This window comes from Dermacentor variabilis, chromosome 6, assembly GCF_050947875.1.
Source record: "Dermacentor variabilis isolate Ectoservices chromosome 6, ASM5094787v1, whole genome shotgun sequence".
In the NCBI taxonomy this organism is placed as follows: domain Eukaryota; kingdom Metazoa; phylum Arthropoda; class Arachnida; order Ixodida; family Ixodidae; genus Dermacentor; species Dermacentor variabilis.
This window is the reverse complement of record NC_134573.1, coordinates 57861314-57883866: the sequence shown is the minus strand read 5'-3', so window position 1 is coordinate 57883866 and position 22553 is coordinate 57861314. Positions and strand designations below refer to the sequence as shown.

The window sequence follows — 22553 nt, the reverse complement described above, 5'->3', positions numbered from 1 at the left end:
AAAACCCAATTAATACACAAAGGAACGTGAAAAGTGTATAAGAAAATCTCAAAACAGTAACAGACATTTCTAATCACGGAGACAAATGGAAGAAAAAATTTAGGCCCTAGGAGACACTGCCCCCGTTGTTCTTGTATATCTTTACTCCCTGTGTATGACCAGTAAAAGCTGAACAATGCACTTACCTGCTGTAAAACTACGGGACTAACACTGGGCAGGTCGGCTAGCCTGCCAAACAGGATGCGTCCCAATCCAGACGTGATGCCCATGCAAGTGACGAGCGTCTCCCCGTTCGCGTCGGGAAACACGTCTTCCACGTGCTGGACCTGCCGGAAAAGGACATCGACTTACCGCGTCATTTTTTCGCACACATGACTTCATTTGGTCGCCACATCTGTAGCTATACCATTAAGCAACAATTGTCTTTCTCTTAGGCTGAAAGAAGCAGAGCTTCCGTATACATCTGCGTGGGCACAATCAAGCTCAGGGATGAAGCCGAACGAATCCTTGCGGTTTTGCGAACGCGAGGTTTATAAAGGGGCCGAGACGTCCGCTACTAATAAATATTCCCTACCAATTTCGTGATAAACCTAGCAGCTCGGACATATACGTAGGGACAAAAATAAACAAAACCTAATCGGTTTTATACGGACACTATTCTTTGGACACTATCATAGCGTTTCCTAGGATAATCATTTGAGGAAACCCTGGTGCTACGATAGCTCATTTACGGTGAAACTTATACTTATTACATTGATTTGTCTGACCTTCGGGCTTGTGTTAGCTTTTGTGTTAGCTTTTGTGTTAGCTGTTAGCTTAGGGCTTGTGTCCGGCCCTGATAGTTAGCTTTAATTGCCTTCATCTGCCGAAATTTGAATGCAATGTATACTAGTTTCCAATGCAGAAAGTAATAGGGCTCTTGGAACACGCATAATCGCTGGTAATGCAGTGGCTCATTTTGTCCACGCAACCTTGGCATAATGATTTTAATATCAGACTTCCCTGCTAGAGGTATAGTGTTGGAGTTCTGCCGGCAGACCTATTTATAAATGATAATTTATTATTTATAACGCAGTAAATCGTTGAAAATGATCAGTTTGCAAAATAACGGAAAAGTGTAAAGCAACCAGGAAGTAGTTTAGACAAAGTCATGTGTATAGCATCATTCAGAAACCACCCTGCTACCAGCTCTCGTACCCACAAGGGCCACAGTTGCCTGTATTATTCTACGAAATTGTATGGGCGTTTTAAACATATTTATTCAGCAATGTTAACAATATTTGTTAGCGTAGAAAATGAAGGCCAGATATTTTTTTTATATTTCATATCCAAACCCGCGGCGCTCATGACCTCGGTGCAGCGTCGCGATGCAAGTGCATTTCCATGTGCCATATTTCTCGTGAAGGAAGTGTTCCGAAATTTTGACAGGCGTTATCACTGCTCACCTTGGGGGAATCCATTTTTATTCGTCTCAATTTTCCTCCGGGACCGACGAAGCTCACCGAGCGAGTGCACAACATGAGTCTTGCGTGAAACCCGATTATAAGCCATCACTTTAGAGATTACATAGGTCGCTTCACTCAAGCATTTGGGAATGACGAACCGGCCCGAATACTCGAATCAGAAGCTTTGGGCAAAGTACCCTTTTCCGAACCAGTATCTACAGCAACACGAAGTCACCGGTGGCGAATCTTATGGGCCGATGTTGTGCGTCGTAGCGAGCCTTAGCATGAACAACCGACAATAGGCTTCTGAGACGGGCAAGTCGACGTACTTCTTCGGCGCGACCCAATATCTGCGTGATAGAAGCATCATCGTTAGTTGAAAAAGGAAGTATGGTGCGGAGAAAACTTTGAAAATGGCGAGAGTAGAGGAAAAATAAAGGTGCGGATCCTGTGACTTCATGTTTGGCTGCGTTTAAGGCACACGTTATGAGCGGTAAAACGGCATCCCAGTTCTCATGATCCGATGAGACATACATTGAAAGCATGTTGACGAGAGTTCGATTGGTACGCTCAGTTAGACACTTGGTTTCTTGACGCTAAGGCGTCGAATGACGATACTCCGTTCCACAACGGCGTAGCAACTCTCCCACGACGTCAGCGGTGAACTGCCGGCCATGATCAGTTATCACCGCACGAAGAGCTCCGTGGCAGGGTATAATCGTATGCAGAAGAAAGCCCGAAACATCGGATGCTGTAAGTGAGACAGGTGCCATTGTTTAAGCAAAACGTGTTAATTAATCCACGCACACGATTATCCAGTGGCAGCCAGGGGAAGACTTGGAGAAAGGGCCGACTAAATCTGGTGTGCACCGACGTCCTCCGCGCCTGCGCTGTGACCCACCAAGATACTCGACGCTGCCTGTATACACCGACTGCTCTGCGTATTTCCGTCAGTTGGCAGCAGTGCTTGTGGTTTCTACAATACCCATCAGTCATTTTTCTGTACAGGTGCACTCTTGCTCGGCGCTATCCATCGGCTTTTGCGTGGATGAAGCTGCGCAAAGAAGCCAGTACCTGACGAAGACAGGCGCCGTTTTCGTCGGCTATCCCTGCACTGCTATCCCCCAGGACCAGCTGGTGTACGCCGACGTCCCCGCGCCGGCGCCGTGACCCACCAAGATACTCGACGCTGCCTGTATACACCGACTGCTCTGCGTATTTCCGTGAGTTGGCAGCAGTGCGTGTGGTTTCTACAATACCCATCAGTCATTTTTCTGTACAGGTGCACTCTTGCTCGGCGCTATCCATCGGCTTTTGCGTGGATGAAGCTGCGCAAAGAAGCCAGTACCTGACGAAGACAGGCGCCGTTTTCGTCGGCTATCCCTGCACTGCTATCCCCCAGGACCAGCTGGTGTACGCCGACGTCCCCGCGCCGGCGCCGTGACCCACCAAGCTACTCGACGCTGCTTATGCATACCGACTGCCCTGCGTATTCCCGTCAGTATGGCAGCAGTGCGGGTGGTTTCTACAATACCCATCAGTCATTTTTCTGTACAGGTGCACTCTTGCTCGGCACGATGCATCGGCTTTTGCGTGGGTGAAGCGGCGCAAAGGAGCCAGTACCTAACGATGACAAGCGCCGTTTTCGTTGGCTATCTCTGCACTGCTATCCTCCAGGACCAGCTGGTGTACGCCGACGTCCCAGCGCCTGCGCTGTGACCCACCAAGCTACTCGACGCTGCCTATACATACCGACTGCCCTGCGTATTTCTGTCAGTTTGGCAACAGTGCAGGTGGTTTCTACAATACCCATGAGTCATTTTTCTGTAAAGGTGCACTCTTCCTCGGCGCGATCCATCGGCTTTTGTGTGGGCGGAGCTGCTCAAAGGAGCCAGTACCTGACGAGGAAAGGCGCCGTTTTCGGTGGCTATCTCTGCACTGCCATCCCCAAGGACCAGCTGGTGTACGCCGACGTTCCTCGCGCCTGCGCAGTGACCTACCAAGCTACTCGACGCTGCCTATATATACCGACTGCCCTGCGTATTTCTGTCAGATTGGAAACAGTGCGGGTGGTTTCTACAATACCCATCAGTCATTTTTCTGTACAGGTGCACTCTTCCTCGGCGAGATCCATCGGCTTTTGCGTGGGTGGAGCTACGCAAAGGAGCCAGTACCTGACGTGACAGGCGCCGTTTTCGTTGGCTATCTCTGCACTTCTAGTCTCCAGGACCAGCTGGTGTATCCCGACGTCCCCGCGCCTGCGCTGTGATCCACCAAGCTACTCGACGCTGCCTATATATACCGACTGCTCTGCGTATTTCCGTCAGTTGGCAGCAGTGCGTGTGGTTTCTACAATACCCATCAGTGATTTTTCTGTAAACGGGCACTCTTGCTCGGCGCGATCCATCGGGTTTTGCGTGGATGGAGCTGCGCAAAGGAGCCAGTACCTGACGAGGGCAGGCGCCGTTTTCGTTGGCTATCTCTGCACTGCTATCCTCCAGGACCAGCTGGTGTACGCCGACGTCCCCGGGCCTGCGCTGTGACCCACCAAGCTACTCGACGCTGCTTATGCATACCGACTGCCCTGCGTATTCCCGTCAGTATGGCAGCAGTGCGGGTGGTTTCTACAATACCCATCAGTCATTTTTCTATACAGGTGCACTCTTGCTCGACACGATGCATCGGCTTTTGCGTGGGTGAAGCGGCGCAAAGGAGCCAGTACCTAACGATGACAAGCGCCGTTTTCGTTGGCTATCTCTGCACTGCTATCCTCCAGGACCAGCTGGTGTACGCCGACGTCCCCGCGCCTGCGCTGTGACCCACCAAGCTACTCGACGCTGCCTATATATACCGACTGCCCTGCGTATTTCTGACAGATTGGAAACAGTGCGGGTGGTTTCTACAATACCCATCAGTCATTTTTCTGTACAGGTGCACTCTTGCTCGGCACGATGCATCGGCTTTTGCGTGGGTGAAGCGGCGCAAAGGAGCCAGTACCTAACGATGACAAGCGCCGTTTTCGTTGGCTATCTCTGCACTGCTATCCTCCAGGACCAGCTGGTGTACGCCGACGTCCCCGCGCCTGCGCTGTGACCCACCAAGATACTCGACGCTGCCTGTATACACCGACTGCTCTGCGTATTTCCGTCCGTTGGCAGCAGTGCGTGTGGTTTCTACAATACCCATCAGTCATTTTTCTGCACAGGTACACTCTTGCTCGGCGCGATCCATCGGCTTTTGCGTGGATGAAGCTGCGCAAAGAAGCCAGTACATGACGAAGACAGGAGCCGTTTTCATCGGCTATCTTTGCACTGCTATCCCCCAGGACCAGCTGGTGTACGCCGACGTCTCCGCGCCGGCGCCGTGACCCACAAAGCTACTCGACGCTGATTATATAGACCGACTACCCTGCTTATTTTCTCCAGTTTGGCAGCAGTGCCGGTGGTTTCTACAATGCCCATCAGTCATTTTTCTGTACAGGTAAACTCTTGCTCGGCCCTATCCATCGACTTTTCCGTGGATGAAGCTGCGCAAAGAAGCCAGTACCTGACGGAGACAGGCGCCGTTTTCGTCGGCTATTTCTGTACTGTTATCCCCCAGGACCAGCTGGTGTACGCCTACGTGCCCGCGCCAGCGCTGTGACCCACCTAGCTACTCGACACTGCCTATATATACCGACTGCCCTGCGTAGTTCCGTCAGTTTGACAGCAGTGCCGGTGGTTTCTACAATACGCATCAGTCATTTTTCTGTACAGGTGCACTCTTACTCGGGGCGATCCATCGGCTTTTGCGTGGGTGAAGCTGCGCAAAGGAGCCAGTACCTGACGAGGACAGGGGCGTTTTCGATGGCTATCTCTGCACTGCTATCCCCCAGGACCAGCTGGTGTACGCCGACGTCCCCGCGCCGGCGCCGTGACCCACCAAGCTACTCCACGCTGATTATATATACCGACTGCCCTGCGTATTTTCTTCAGTTTCGCAGCAGTGTGTGCGATTTCTAGAATACCCATCAGTCATTTTTCTGTACGGGTGCACTCTTGCTCGGCGCGATGCATCGGCTTTTGCGTGGGTGGAGCTGCGCAAAGGAGCCAGTACCTGACGATGACAAGGGCCGTTTTCTTTGGCTATGTGTGCGCTGCTATCCACCAGGACTAGCTGGTGTACGCCGACGTCTCCGCGCCAGCGCTGTGGCCCACCAAGCTACTCGACGCTGCCTATATATACCGACTGCCCGGCGTATATCCGTCAGTTTGGCAACAGTGCGGGTGGTTTCTAAAATTCCCATTAGTCATTTTTCTGTACAGCTGCACCCTTGCTCGGCGCGATCCATCGGCTTTTGCATGGGTGGAGCTGCGCAAAGGAGCCAGTACCTGACGAGGACAAGCGCCGTTTTCGTCGGCTATCTCTGCACGGCTATCCTCCAGGATCAGCTGGTGTACGCCGACGTCCCCGCGCCTACGCTGTGACCCCCCAAGCTACTCGACGTTGCCTATATTTACCGACTGCCCTGCGTATTTTCTTCAGCTTGGCAGCAGTGCGGGTGGTTTCTACAATACCCATCACTCATTTTGCTGTACAGGTGCAGTGTTGCTCTACGCGATCCATCGGCTTTTGCGTGTTTGAAGCTGCGCAAAGAAGCCAGTGCCGACCAAAATGCACCTGCTGTCACCCTGAGCCATGTGAACGCCGTGACACCGCCTGCACGCCCTGTGTCACTCCGTGTGCAGACACTCGCTGCACATCAATTTATTGATCCTGAGCTCCTTTAACTGCGCTCATTTAAAGCAGCACTGCGGTTGGCCGATATCCTCCTTGATGGTGTCACACTCGGCTGCGACACTTCTGCAGGCAAACCGAGACCATTGGTCCCCAGCACGTTGCGCAAGCAGCTTTTTGACACTGCAGCAGTTAGCTCATGCCACACAACGCCTTATTTCGTTGCGCTATGTATGTCCCCCGATGAACGCCGATGTACGCGACTGAGTTTCTACATATGCACCCTACCTACGTGCAAGAGTTCATAGATAACGCGTTCTTCTAGCGCACCAATTTCTCCAACCTGATCATAGTTTCGATGTTGTTCATATTGCCATAGGTGGACCACTATCACCGTGTCACGGATTTCGTTAGCTGCGCACCAATACCGATAGGCTTACCCTTTGGCCAGAAGCAACGTTACTTAAAGACAGCTATGCTGCAACGGTCGCGGCAGCTTTTGTCACAACATCGGTAGCCCGCTTCGGATGCCCTATTAAACATGTTGCTGACAGAGGACAGTCGTACGAGTCCACTCTTTCAAGAGCTCCAGCGCTTGCTTGCCCCGAATTGCCTGCGAACAGCCTCCAACCAGACACAGACCAATGGCTTCGTGGAACGCTTTCATCGGTATCCCTAGTCCGAGGTAATTGCTAATGGCATGCCATCACCATGGGTTCAAGGTCCACCATTGGTTTTTCTGTGTATCAGGTGCTCCTTGAATTCGGACATCGGGGGCTCAAGCGCGGAGCTCGTCTATGATACTACGCTCCATCTGCCCAACGATTTCTTTTCACCACAACCACCTTCTGCTACACTGTCTACGAATATGTTCACCTTCTTCGTGACCTATTCTGAGATCTAAAACCCGCCCGACGCGTCCAATTCCAGCACACAGACCTTACGCTTCATGTGACCTTGCCAACGCAAGCCACGTTCTTTGTGCGCTAACAGCAGGCCCAACGTGTCAAGAGCAGGCCGAACGGGTCGTTCGCCCAGCTCTCCACCCACTCTAACTCGAACCTTTTCCCCCACTGGGGTGGCGCGAGTTTACATACATCGTGGACATTCATCCTAAACCTGACACCATCGCCCTTGACCGCTCAAGTTAGCCTACTGCGAGGCAAATAACACAGTCGCATCCTTCAATTCAGCCCCGGACGTCTCCTTTGTAGTCGGTGTTCACGCTACTTCAGTGCAGCGAGTTTCATGGGCATGCTGATATCGCTCGCAGATCATGCTGCTCTCTAGAATAGGTGCTATGTAGCGCCAGAAACATTGCCGCGATCACTGAAGGAAAGAAGACAAAGTCATTCGATGCCATGAACGGCGCGGGAGCTTAGTGTTCTGGGAACCGAAGAAATAAAAGGGCAGTTGAGTTTGAGCTCTGGTGCTGGAACAACGTCGCGTTGTGTCTCTCTCATGTGCTCCACACCTCTGCATAAAACATTTCGCAGTTCTGTTGAACGATTCTGCTGTACTTCAAGCAGTCAAATGTCAAGTTTGATGTTTGCCTGAAATTGTTTCAATGTTTACGAACCTTTTGTTAAAATCCTAGCGCCAAGTGAATGGCGTATAGCAAAGCATTGCACCAATTTTGTTTTCGTTAGAGGTCTCAATAGCTGCAGCTTACACAACCATAATATTCGTTTCTTTTGCTGAGTAGCGGGGTAACGAGATTGACATTGTAGTCATTTATTTAGTTTAGCCATAGTCAAGAGCGCTGCACAACATAATAAAAGGAAATGAAAAATATACTCGCTGATGTCGGCTGGCACTAACATTTCTTTGAAATGAAGCCAGCCTCATAATACTTGGTGCATTTTATAAAGACAGCAATAATTCTTCCTTTCCCTTGAAGAAGCTCCTCAGGTAAAGTTTCCTTCAAAACCTTCACGAAGCACCCACCCCGAACATGCGCATCCTTTTCTGTCTCAATAGTGGACCATGGGAAATCACCCTCTACGTATCTTTCCCTATAGCCTCGTGAACCCAAGCCAACTATATCACGTAGAACATAGGAGCGCGGCTAAGCAAAACGAGTAAGAAACATGGTAGTGTCTGTAGATGCTTATCCAAGGAACTACGAACAAATTGTTGGCCACAAGCACATAACGTATTATATGTCGCACCTCTTTCTCAACTTCCACAGTATTAAATATAATCTTAATTATTGACACGTACACGTGCATCTTTTGTAGTGACCACTTTTCACCGCCTAACAAATGTTATCGCATGGCGCAGGACGCGCCTGCAAGCATCCGAAGTTTCTCTAATGTCATCAATGGTTCTGTGCACTCTCTCTTGTCACGAACCTTGTCTAATCTGATTTCATGTATGCACGACGGGAACGGTGTTGAACTTTCTGGAAGACACGCGGGCACCAGCGATTACTCTAAAGCCTTCTAAACTGATGTACAAAAGCCGACGCGCTTTACCCGCTGATGAAATGTTTGACGACCAGCGACTGGGGCGTGGGGGTGTTCGCCACTATCGTTGTTCTTTGAGTGTAGCCTGTTTTCGAGGGCACAGGTTCGCCCAATAAAAGACTAGTTTCTGTGACATCTGGTGGAGGTGCTAGTTCGTTCATGTACCGAGCGCCCCCGCAAAGCTGTGACCAAGCCCGAAATCCAAAGACAACACAAACGTCACCCAAGAGGAGCGAGCTAGCCGCAAACTGCAAGGACTGCCTACGGAGCACGGATTTCTGCCTGATACGACCAGAAAGACAGTGGCCAGCTCAGCCACCACAATTGCAACCCCAGCGTCCGCCAGCTTGCTTCAACAACCGAGGGTGCCCCCTACCTTCCGTGGAGCTTCGTCGGAGGCTTCATAAACCCGCCTCGAAACCTCTGAAAGGATATCAACCTTCAACAACTGGACCTCTGATAATAAGCTACGGCATGTGCAGCTCTCCTTGACGTTGCCGCGAGGACGGTTCGAAACCCTGGAGTCCACCCTTACAACAAGGGACGTGTTCCGCAGGCACTTCGTGAACACCTTCACAGGCGTTGCCCGGAAAGCAAGGGCCGAATTTCTCCTGTAAATGCGAGGGCAACTACAAAATGAGAATATCGCCATATCCACGGGAGAGATGACCCGTCCTTTCTGGCACGATGACCGGAAATGTCCGAGGTGAAGAAAGTCCGCTTCTTGATGCGCGGCGATAAGCAGGAACTTTTCGCTGGACTGATCCACAACCCACCGAAGACCGTAGCTGAGTTCTTGACAGAGGCAACGGTGATTGTGAAAACTGGAACTGCACAATAAGCAATATAAACGCCAAGTGTTCCCACCGCATTGCGCAACCCAGGTACAGGGGTTCGGTGACCTCCAAGAGACCATCAGGGCCATTGTGCGCGAAGAACTGCGCAAGTTGTTTCCTTCATCTCAACCTCAGGTGTCCTCAATCATTGACATGGTGAAGAACAAACTTCGAAAGTTACTGGGCGTTTCCGAAGTGCAGCCCGCATCGGCGCCTCCCTTACCGGAAGCGGTGACTTCTGTGCCTTCGCCAGGACCCTGTAACGCAGCAATTCCCTCATCCGTGACCGTCACCGCAAGCTCGCCCGTCTGCCGCCATGCGCCACTACCCAAGGAAGACAGAGATTTGGCGCGCCTCCCTCCACCCCTCGCTCTGCAACTATTACGGGGAAGGCGGGCATGTGTAGCGCCGCTGCCCATACCGCGACATAGGCCTGCGAGGGTTCGCGGTCAACGCGCCGCGCCCACAACTTGGTGAGCGGCCACGTGGCATCACCGACTACATCACCACCGCTTAGTGGAGCGCACGATGACCGTCTCGCCATCACCAGGCCGCTACCTGTCACCGCAGCGCCGACCTTACACTGGCCCATCATGGGGCTGGTCCATCAGCCCATATCCGGAAAACTAAAAGCAGCAACAGATGGAGGTGCGGTTCGAAGTGCTATCGAGGTGCTTCCGAACCTGATTTCGATATAAATCCGTCTCGCCCTCAATAAGCAGCAACAGCTCAAAAGTCTTCTCAGACAATGCAACAACTGCTTTTCGACAACATCGAGAATTCGACAAACACCAATTGCAATGCATCGCAAATATCCGAAGAATGCGCTCGACCGTTCCGCAAGAGCCCTTACCGAGTTTCAGCGCGAGAACGTGAAGCTATAAGGGAACTCAACGAAATGCTGCACGACGACATTATCGAGCCGTCGAAAAGCCTGTGGGTATCTCCTGTCGCCTTGGTAAAGAAATAGGACGGAACCCTACGTTTCTGCGCGATTATCGTCGACTGAACAAGGTCACGATGAAGGACGTATAACCCCTCCCACGGATCGACGACGCATTGGATCCGCTCTGCAATGCAAAATAATACTCGTGGGTGGATCTCAAGACTGGCTGCTGGCAAACAGAAGTCGTCGAAAGGGATTGAGAGAAAACCACCTTAATCACACAGACAGCTTCCAGGAGTTCACAGTCATGCTATTCGGTCTGTGCTCGCCACCTGCATTGTTCCAGCGCGTGATAGACACGGTGTTAGAAGGGTTTAAGTGGCGGACCTGGTTTTATACTTGGATCACGTCTTCGTCTTCGTTGGGAATTTCGACGATTACCTTAGGCAGCTTGCGACACCACTAGAGCTCATCAAGTCAACAGGGCTCACTCTGAAGCCAGAAAAGTGTCACTTCGCTTACGATGAGCTTTTGTTCCTAGGCCACGTCATCAGCAAGTCTGTAGTCCGCCTCAACCCGCAGATGACAGCTGCCATCGCAAAGTTCCAGGAGCCGACCAACAAAAGGCACTGCGTTGATTTCTTCGGCATGTGTGCCTACTACAGGCGCTTGTCAAGAACTCTTCAAGTATCGCTCAGCCACTGACACATCTAACTCAATCTGAAGTCGAGTTCAAGTCGGAAGCGCAGCAGCCTTATGCATTTCAACAACTGAAACGACGCATGCAGTCACCACGGGTGCTTTCACACTTCTACGAGGACGCCGATACAGGAATTCATACTGACGCCAGTAGCCTAGACCTCGGCACCGTCCAAGTCCAGCAGAAAGATGGAGTAGAAGGATGATACCTTATGCTGGCCGATCGCTGTCAAAAGCGGAAGGCAATTATTCTACAAGTGAAAGCAATGCCTTACCATAACATGGGCCACTGCATGGCAAACCGTTCAAAGTCGTCAGCGACCATGACGCTTTGTGCTGGATAGCGAATGTGACGAACCCTTCGGGACGCCTGGCACGGTGGAGCCTCAGACTGCAAGAATATGACGTCTCTGTAATCTAAAAACCCAGACAAAAGCAATCTTATGCCGACTGCCTATCACGCGCCCGCATTGACCCTCCACTACAAGGCGACGAGGACTACAACGCCTTCATTTGAATAATAAAGGCGGAAGGGTTCCTTGAACAGCAACGAGCAGACCCGGAGCTACAAGGCCTCGTCTAGTATTTGTGAGGGAACACCGACGTTGTGCCTAGGGTATTTAAGCGAGGACTGTCGTTGTTCTCGCATGAAAAAAAATCTCGCGAGGAAGTCCTTCTCACCAGTCTGCGCCGAGTACCTTCTCGTTGTTTACTCAACACTCCGTTTCGAAGTACTGCATGGCCTACATGATGATCCAACCACTGCGTACCTCGGATTCTTCTGGACGCTATCGAGGATACAGGGAAGGTATTACTGACCGCGCCTCGCCGTCGATGTCACACGCTACGTCAAGACATGCCCAGACTGTAAGGGATGCAAGACAGCACCGACAACACTAGCGGAATTAGTACAGACGATGGAAACTCCTTTGAGTTTTGAGTTTTCAATCACATGGCATGTACATCAGATTGCACACAGAGGTGGTCAGGTGTAATGGGGGCGCTATAACGTAAAACTGTTCCAAAGTTTTCTATTCCAATTCTGCTATCAGCCCTCCACGATTGGTCAAAATCTTTTTTCGACCACCCCCACTTCACCTGTCTGTCATGCGACGTCACGAAAACCGCGATAGCTCCCCATCTGACACGATGTGTACACACTGAGTATGCATGATTTCAAAGAAAAAAGAAAAACAGTTATTTCTGATTCGAACCTCTTTGCTTCATTAGCCCTCGGCTATTGGTAAAATTTTTCGGGCTGCACCCACTTCACCTGCCTGTCACGCGACGTCACAAAACCGCACAAACTCACCGCGTCAAAGTGACGTGTACGCGATAAGGATGCATTAATATGCCGAACCAAACTGCATTTTCTTCAAGGAATTTTCTTCCCGAAAGGAATAAAAGACGGCTGCGGCCGATCGCTGAGATGCTGGCTACTCGCACCTGCCGGAGAGCATGGGTGTATTTGCGAATAATAAAACTTATTGCGTGGCCGTGTAACGTTTTCGAGCGCTTTCAGCACGTTTACCACCTCATTCTGCGAACTCTTCTTTGCTGAGGGTCAGTTTTAGCGTCATTCTTAAGCTTCCGTTGCATGCCACCGCAATTTTCGACCAGCCACCACAAGCTAAGTAAGGGAAAGCCGACCAATGGCAGACGCCGGCACCACCCTCTTCACCCGGTCATCGAATTTCAGTGCACTGGCTCTGCCCCAGCGGATCCCTCTCCACTTGAGCGTTCTCCTCGCCTCTCGTCAGCCAATTAGATGCGACAAGCCGCTCAGTATAGGGAATGTTATTCATTTTTCAAGCAAACAAAAGTGACCTCCTAGGAACGAGGAGAGTATTTGATTGGTCAGTACAGACAACCCTATGGGTGACCGCCCGGTGCTTGCGTCGTGGTTACGCAAATTTGACGTCAGGAGATTGGAATAGAAACATATTGGAATAGTTTTATGTTATAGGGCCCGGGAACAAAGCTGCATGTAACAGCTTGAGCGGCCCCATCACCTGGACGACTTACCGGCCATTTCAGCAGATCGGGATGGAGTTGTTGGGACCCTATCCAACCTTAACATCTGGAAATAATTGGATATTCGTGACGAGAGACTGCCTCACCCGCTTAGCTGAAACTAAAGCTCTGCCAAAAGGTAGCGCAGCCCCACAAGGCGCACAAGCTATGAGTTTCGTGATTGCGGGACAGATGATTGAAGGTGAAAGCGGCAGGTCAGAAACAAGGAGAGAATTGTGCCACATGCCCGGACACAAACAGCTTTGATGACGCTTGAAGCCTTGATGCACTAGCAGACTTTAAGGCCCTACTAAATTACGGTATATAGGATACTTATATGGAAGATTACCTACTACCATCTTTAGTATTATTTATACAAGTAGGGCTTTGGGTGAAGTTGAAATCATTCCACAGCGAACTAATTCCTATCCAACAAAGCTCTGTTTGCAAAGGTAGACATTTCCAGGCTCCTTTTCCATGAAGGTAAATTAGTTTGCCGCAATGCGTCGCAACATTATTATAACAGGCGCATATTCAGCAACACTTAATACTCGTACTGTGCCAGTCGACTGCAGCATTGATACTCACAGTTTCTTTAAAGAAGGTACTAAGTCTTTTCCCAATAACTATCGCCTTATTTCAATCACGAGCGTCTGCTAGAAATTAATGAAACATGTCATTTCTATTGTAGCAAAATTTCTAACGTTCATCCACCTTTTTTATCCTAACAACACGCTTTCTGTAAAGGCCAATCTTGCGAGGCACAATTGCTTTATTCTTGCAGGCATTCATTCATCGTTTCATAGTATTATACCTGTCCATGCAGTTTGTCTTGACTTTGATAAAGATTTCGATCAAGCAACTCATGCTGGTTGACCATTCAAACTCTGACGAATAAATCTACCCCGATCATTTCTTAATTGGATTCAAGCATTTTTAACTGACCTTCAGCAGTCCGTCTATGTGAAGAAAAATTCAATTTTTTTCACCAGTCAAGTCCGGTGTTCCCCAGGACACGGTCCTCTGACCGCTTGTGTTCCTACCATGTGCAAACGATGCACCTCTTTATGGGTCCTTGAAAATACGCCTTTTCGTCGATGATTGCAATCTTTACTGCCCTATAACATATTCAACATGCTAATCGCTAGGAACGATCTTCATCATACATAAGAGCGGTGTCAAATAATGTTTATATCTCTCACTATATATCTCTAACATTATAAAAGGTCCCCCTACAGTGTTTACACTATGGGACCTTTTTCTGTACTAAATACCAATATTTTTGTATCTGCACCATGTATTCAATAAACTTCAAACTTCAAACTTCAAACTTCAAACTTCAATGTTCATAAAATTTTACATTGCATTTCACCGTCATCGCAACGTTTCAACCCCCCCAATACACTATTAACAACTGCCATATATCCCTCATTGACTCAATCAAATTCCGCAGTACGCATATCTCCCGCCACCTAACTTGGACCAGTCTTGTTAATGCAGTTGCTAATTTTGCAAACCGTGCTCTAAAGCGTACAGACAAGGATAACGTGCGCCATAAAGGCTGAACGACGTTTCGATAGGAGGACCTTTCTTCGTGGAAGGCGGCCACGTTATCCTCAGCAGGTTAGTTTTGACGGGTTATTAGAGTGATGTCTCGAGCGGTCGCTGTTGCTGGAGGCTCGATGTGAAGGAAGAGTCTGTAAAGAAAATGAGCGCTGTTGATTGACGTCTCCAATCGTGGTTTCTAAGACGAGGGTACGATTGCAGGAGAGTAGGAAGGCGGGGATAATAAAAGTAGAGCAAGAGAAAAAAAACATGAAAAGAAAAAGAAGGGCTTGGGAGAGTGTTGGGAGAGTGAAAGGTTGGAGAGCCTTCAGGGGTGTCTATAGCGACATGCTCTTGTGGCTTTAGAAGAGCCGGTCAACCGGTCAGTGCGCGAGTAACAAAAAAGACATGAGTTTAGAGAATGACTTTAGTAGCGTACCAGCAATGCGTCCTTTAATTTTGAAGGAGTTGAGATGGCCACAAGAAGTCTGGGGTGCCATGGATGGGGTAGCTGGAAGGCGTCCGCTTAGTCTTTCAAGGCACGTTAGCCTCAGTAGCTCAGCGTAGGCGTCGTCACGACGGTATACAGAAATAGCGGCAGTCTTTGTGTTTGAGGCGCCGAAAAAGGTATCCTAGCGTCTGAGATTTTGGAATGTCTTGGTGAGGGTGTTTAAAATTAAACAGAAAAGCAAAAAACGGGGGGGGGACGACAACCGGAATAACAAATCAAAGGCTGACATGAGTAAAAGCGGGAGGGGACAATTGCATGTGGGAAAAGGAGTCGTACAGTTCACATATGCATAAAAACGTGGGAGAGTATATTAAGTCATAGGGTGGAGGCCGGGACAAATTGGAAATGGAAGTATAGGTGAGGTTAAGAATTAAGGGTAGCTGGTGGAATAATGTGTTGTGCGCTTTGGCTTATGATATGAGAATTTCAGGTTGATGTTACAGCTTTTAGCGACTCTAAGATGCCACGTGCCAAATTAGTTCCCATCGGATGTAGACATTTAAACTTGTGAATGAGGTATGATTTCATTTACTTGCTCTCGCCGGATGAAAGGAAACTTGTAATATACAGAGTATCTCCCTTTTCATCGAGCCGCCACCGACAGCAACCGCATGGGACGTCACTCTACTAACCAGTTAAAACTAACCTCCCGAGGATGACGAGGCCACCTTTGACAAAGATAGGTGCTCCTATCGAAACCCAGGTAGGCCTTTCTGAGCCGCTTTATCCCCGTCTATTACCTTTATACCACAGTGTGCTACTACAGCTGTCAGCCCCATTCTTGATTCTCCACCCATCGGAGTCATTCCCTTGTGCCTTCTTCTGCTAAAAATTTAGCATAGAAAAACCTCCATCCACCAAAAATTTATTATTTATGTTCTTGTATGACTTCTTAAAATTAAACCTAAGTACAACGCTCGAGTCAGTCCGTAACCAAAGTAATACGTTCATGTTGCGTGCCTATTCTTGCAGCATCACAGAACTGAAGTCATTACTTGATCTACCCGCTGTTGCTCATCGCCACAGAATACCTCGACTGAATCTTTATTACAAGTTATTTCACTCTTTGCCGACGAACATTAAAAAGATCATCGTTCCCGCATATCGCGTGTCTCGCAACGCCCACCCAAGCACTATCGTCCGTCCACGTGCACATACCGTAGCATTTCATGAGTCACTTTTTATTCGTACCGCAGAGAACTGAAATGCAGAAACTGCAGAATTCACATCCGAAAACCAACAAATCACGTGCATCGGCGATAAACCATACGGTCATCGTATGCACTGCTGCGTATCGTTATATTATTTTATTCACTGTGTCTTGTATTCACTGGCTCTTATTCATTTTCGCCTGTATTCGCCGATTTTTAATCACTCCAATTATGTTATCGTATTCACTGTACCCGCCCCTCATGTAATGTCGCTCCTGGGGCTTTTGAGGTATAAATAAATAAATAAAGATATAGATAAATAAATAACTCCATATTAATGTTAATAAAGATGGCTACGTTCCTTCCAACGAAGACTTCTACGCTAAAGTTCCTGAACGAGGCACAAATTCAAGGAATATTACTCACAAGGTGAACGTAGGGCACGAAGTAGCCGAACAGGGCCAAAGGAATCGCGATCACCCAGACGACGAACCGTCGATTCTTCCATATGGACCTGTTGAGCACGTCACAGCAGCCGCTTGGTTCCTGCGAAGAGTACAACGCTATGGGTTGGGAAGAGGCGGACTAACAGCCTCCAGAGCGAGTAGCAGGCATATGCATTGTAATTATACCATCCCGCCATTACTGCTCCACAGGCTGACAATATTGTCATGCAGTGAAGTGCTTCTTTCGAAAGCTTCAGATCAAATATGCCTGCACATATTGAATATTTGTAATAGCAGGTTTTATTGATGATGAAGAAGTAAAAACTTCCTAAAATGCCAGCTATATATATATATATATATATATATATATATATATATATATATATATGACGAGAACAAAGGAAACAGAGGGCCCCGATTTTTAGTAGTCGTATATGAAGCCAACAGACAATGAAACCAGGGACAGCAAGGGGGGGGGGGGGAATTAGGAGCAATTCTTAAGTCAAATTAAGGAGCTTAATTGCATGGAATGAAAGTTGTTGAAAAACGACTGCCCGCAGGAGAGAAGCGCAGCTACGTCTTCGCATTACACGAGCAGTCTTCTCACCAATTGAGCTACCGCGACGCCATTTTCCGATCCACTTTCTCGGGCATTTATGTGTATCTACTAGAACTTACAGTGGGACTATTAGCCAGCACCTTGGCGACGGGCTGGGACACACACATATGGATGTGTTCTGTGGAGCTCGCAATCCGGGATGACGCCTGTTTCTTGATGTTACTTGCAGAACTTTACGTAAAAATTCATTGGCGTTCCATTTACTTTTATGCTTCCATGCATAAAGTGACATCTTCAAATGGAGTAAGTGCAACGATAATCTATTTTTTGACGGCGAATTTCTCGCAAACGATGTAAACTGGAATATGTGCCATAAGTTATTAGCTAAAAACCCACTTAATGAATTTTTGTGAAGAAGTCGATTACGCATGTCAATTGTTTGTGCAAAGAATGTTCACCTCAGCGAGTAGACCAGCCCATGCATATATATATATATGCCTTGATTATCACAGTGGTCGCTGGCAGTCGCGCGTACTGGTCACGTGCGCAATATGATTGGACAACGCGTTTCAGTAATAGATGCGGTGGCAATAAATCAATTGCGGGCACAATATCAGCGTCTCGTCGCAGAGCGAAAACTTGGGACCAGTAATAATTCGGGAGGAAGTGTCACAAGGAAAAAACGAAATGTCGTACACCTGACAGCATGTGATAGAATATTTATGCTGTGCTATCCGTATGGTAAATGAGAGGCACGACTTAATCGATGCCCAAAAAGCATACCGTACGGCCAAGGAAAATAGAACCTTACATTCTGGAACGTGCAGCGTAGTTATCGCGTTGCAGAATGTGCCCGTGCCGTTTAATTTTTTTATCAGCCCAAGCGGAAGGAACGATTGCTGGAGTTCAACGTACATAAGCTATTCCCTTTTGTATTGGAACATCGCGTACCTCCGCTGCCATCTCTCGTTTAGTAACGATTGCAAACCGCACAAGGTGGGCGGTGTTTCGTTCCAACATTATATAAAATTCACGCATAAATTCGTGCATGAGTAACATTGGCTTCGATAACTCTAATATCTTGGTAAAAAAAACAGCGCCACTAGTGGACACGAAAGAAGTATGAACACACAGCATGGGCAGAAAGACAGCCTCCGAGTTTCAGTGCTTGTTCTTGTTTCTGTCCGTCTGATACCACCGTTTTTCGTGATCATGCGTCAAATAGCCCGACTGCAAATGCTTACTTGCTCTTGTATTCGGTTGCACGTGTATGTATAGGCCACTACACAGACGGTTTAGAAATATGACACAAGTAATGTTACTAAACATGCTGCGTACGCTCACTGGTCATCTCTTTTGTAACACCTATCACTCTTGTGCTTATTGGTGGAGAACACTTAAAGCTTGAAGCCGCCATTTGGGATGGCGACGCCGGCACGATTGCTAGATATGCGTGTAGCATTCTTAGTAAGAAAAGACAGGGACGATCAGCTGAACCTCCGAAATTGCACTCGCTACGTGCTGCTTCAGGAAAACTACGTACCTTGTCCTCGTCATTCCAACTGTGAATGAGGACTGGTGTCTTGAAGGCGATGCCACACAGAGCTACACTCAGCGTCAGGAGAGACATCACCTGAACGAAAGAAATGAAGGAGCCAAATTTCGTGTCTATATTGGAAGTCATTTCAATTACCTTCGAAGGCTGCGTGTGTTAAACCATCCTGCTCAGACAAGAGCGTAATCATTGTCTCCTATCATCGTGATGTCAAGCTGTTGGTTTTTGTACCGAATGGCTCATGGCGTGCTCAACTGTGACCTGCATTTGGCTTCATAGCACTTTCGTAGGGCATAAGAAAAAAAAACTAAGTGCTTTCTTAGGCTCTGTCCTTATGTTCTTTCATCCTTCCGAATGACTTGATTACAAAAACTTCAAGATGATCTGTTGCATATCTGCGACCTACGTGTGTTGCGTAACATCGTCTACACTTTTAGAGACGAAAATCTATAGTATGAGTTAAGCCAGTGTCTGTCATCGGTGATATATATAATGCTTTCTACCTTACAGCTTGTATTTATCGTAGTTTTCCTGCTTAAGTATATTAGTAATTTTTTAAGCGCGTAACTGTGTCTGATGTAGTGTGCTCTTGCGTAAGCCACAGGGCTGTAAGGAGCATCTGTATAATGAAGCTATATTCTTTATTGTTCCTTCTAGTGAGACACCCTTGCTTCAGCTGATTCTAGTAAACATATCACGTGCTGTTTCGCCGAGAAATAGTGCTATTGAGTCCAAAAGTGATGGTGTTTTCGAAATCTGGGATCGTGGAGTCCAGGGGCAGCCAAATAATAGAGATTTTTTTCGTGGAACGTTGGCATGAGAGGCAAGGAATAATCATAACAGATCTATGTCGCATACTTTGAATATTACGTAAACACTCTGAACACATTTGATTCGAGTCAAGTATGTTGATTTATGCGCGAGGTCTTCCATCATAGATTTTGTGTGTATTTATAGACACTAAATTGCGGGTGAAGAGCCAAAATATCACACTCGTATTATTTACGGTGGTTGCCATCGAAAGTAGTAAAACAGTAACCAACAAACACGAGATATTTCGCCTACTACGTTATCGTTATGGTTTAGAGCCTTCTCTGCTATGTTCTTTATCCTCGCTTAGATCATAGTGATGTTCTGCATGTGAATTAAAATTCATATACGGAATCTCGCGTAGAATAAGTACGATCTGATTATGTTCTAGATGTAGCGTGCATGCCCTTATCACAAGTCAACTAACGCATCGGAACTGATAGTTGGGCGAGTTGGTACGAATTCACAGTAAAATATTTTTGCGCACACAATTGACAAGGACACAGTGAAAGGGGGACGCACGAGCGCTCGTGCGTCCCCCCTTCACTGTGTCCTTGTCAATTGTGTGCGCAAAAATATTTTACTACCAACTAACGCATCCGCATATGACTTCTGTGCGGCTCTGTATGATTTGTTATGCCCAGCACAGTTCACTGTTTTCTACCACACACACACACACACACACACACACACACACACACACACACACACACACACACACACACACACACACACCCACACAAACACACACACACACACACACACACACACATATATATATATATATATATATATATATATATATATATATATATATATATATATATATATATATAAACTACTGCTCCATTATGTCCGCACGTCGACTGTGATGATTTAGCCCGGTGTCCAGATTGCTTGCGACTACTTTCAATGCATGCGGTTGGTACGAGTGGTCGTACGTGTATCCAAAAAGCACGGAGTCCTGATAACAGAGTCCTTGTATTTTCAAACAAGAAAAGAGCGATAGCATTGCCTTGCGTACTGACTTGCGTGTGTAAGTCTTTCAAAGGACACGCAACGAAGAACGTAGACGCTCATGGAGATAGATGGTAATGAAGCCGAGAGAAAAAGCGATCGCTCATCTGTGAGCTCCGAGTGGTGTAATGGTCCGTTAAATGTCATAGAGAGAGCAGATAAGAACAATCTGAAGAAAGAAGGAGGCAGTTTGCTGTATATGGCTTGCAGAACGTGTGGTTCTGAGCCGTTGTTCAGAAACGTATTGTTACGACCAGGCACACCCAGGTACCAGAGTGTTGATCACTGAAGCAGCAAGAACGGCTAGTATTGGTACCGTTTGTGTGAGTGCAACATCATGAGTTTTTTTTTTTTTTCAGCAAACGAGTCATTGTTTTCGAATGGGATCTACTGTGCTAGGCATATTCACTTACACATGAGCTTCCCGCATTCACGCGCACACCACGCACCGTTCCGAGTCCTGTCAGTTATAAATATAGTGATCATGCGTGTTCGTATGTTTTGTGCGTGTTCTCTCACACCGCTTTAACTGTCTTACCCAATGTCTAACGAATTACGCTGAATCTCTGCGATCGCCAAGTATCTTGGTGCTATATAGGCATCACTGCGTTCCTTCGCAAACGCGGCGTTACTTATAGATTGGTTTACCCTAAACGTGTTTTGCAGTCCAATGGCATCCAACATGGCCGCAAGTGGAATTGGTAGGAGCGCTGTGAACACGGAGCTGCCGGCCGTGGCGATGCCGTTGGCTATACCCAACTTGCGGTTGAAGTAGTGCGCCAGCACAGAGAGTGAGGGCGCGTACGCCATGGTAGATCCAACTCCCAGCAGGCCACCATATGTGACCCATAAGTATGGTACCTGAAAAGGGTAGCTCTCTTTTACGTAATGTTTAACACCGAGCAATGACCCCATCCCAAACATAGATACACGAGACGAGCATGGCCTCTCGTTGATCTATATTTGTGCTGCGATCGTTAACTAGACCCGAACTTTGGTAGAAAAGTTGCTCAAATTGGATAGCACAAGTATTAGCTTTAAGTGAAGCGGTTCCGTGCTCAAGAAAACGCTAACAGCGTACCTTTGAAGATTCAGAGTGTGAAAAATGTATATGAAGTATTTTAGGGTGAATACACTTCAGAAACCTTTACAAACACGTGTACAAATTGGTGCCTATGTAAAGGAGAACATTCACAGCGGGATCGCTGTCAGACCCGCATTTTATGTCAAGACAAGAACAGGGATTCTAAACATTCTCATTCCTTCAATGTGACATGGCTGCTAACGGTTTGCGGACACTGCTACTCTACCTGTTATTCAAGTTGATGGGACCCAAAATATACGCTGGCGGTATAGAACGTGCGCTTAAGCAACAAACATACCGACAGCATTCGATACAAAAATGTTCCTAAATTCAATTACAAATTCATGAGATACAAAAAAGATCACGTGAAAGCAAGTTCCACTCTGTCAGTGCTCAATATGAAGAAAATAATTGTCTAGAGTCATTACACTACCGACCTCTCAGTGGGTTACTGTGAATCGGCCAGAGCTTACGCACATGAGCGCGCCCGACAGCCTAAAATTGCTGTCGGGCGCTCCGATCTAAAATTTTTTTGCATTTTTCTGACTCCCAGAAGGTCTGCGCTCGCTGAAAATTTATGAATTCGTTATTTCTGAAGCCTAATGTTTCCATATACCTCGACCTAATGTGTTTAATTACTGTCCTTAGTGGTAGACAGGGCCAGAGTGGCGGCGAGGAACCCTGGCTCCTGAAGCCACTCAGCTGGGGGTGACCAAAAACTTTCGTCTACTCATTTCCAGCAGAAATGTTTACTTCTGCTCGATCTAGTGCCCCTTTAACCTGCAGCCTTCCAGTAGCGATGGCTCTGGCAA

At 47.8% G+C, this 22553-nt stretch overlaps 1 protein-coding gene across 3 annotated transcripts in view; it reads right to left on the bottom strand.

Annotated features, from left to right (window-relative positions):
- Positions 1-22553, bottom strand: part of LOC142584800 (monocarboxylate transporter 10-like) — a 107113-nt gene that overhangs the window by 19628 nt on the left and 64932 nt on the right. For all 3 annotated transcript variants that reach the window (XM_075695073.1, XM_075695075.1, XM_075695074.1), the window contains 4 exons: positions 21306-21518; positions 18819-18908; positions 16697-16816; positions 186-326 (listed from right to left, as the gene is read on the bottom strand). In XM_075695073.1, coding sequence (XP_075551188.1) covers positions 186-326; positions 16697-16816; positions 18819-18908; positions 21306-21518 — 564 coding nt within the window. The remainder of the gene's footprint in view (positions 1-185; positions 327-16696; positions 16817-18818; positions 18909-21305; positions 21519-22553) is intronic.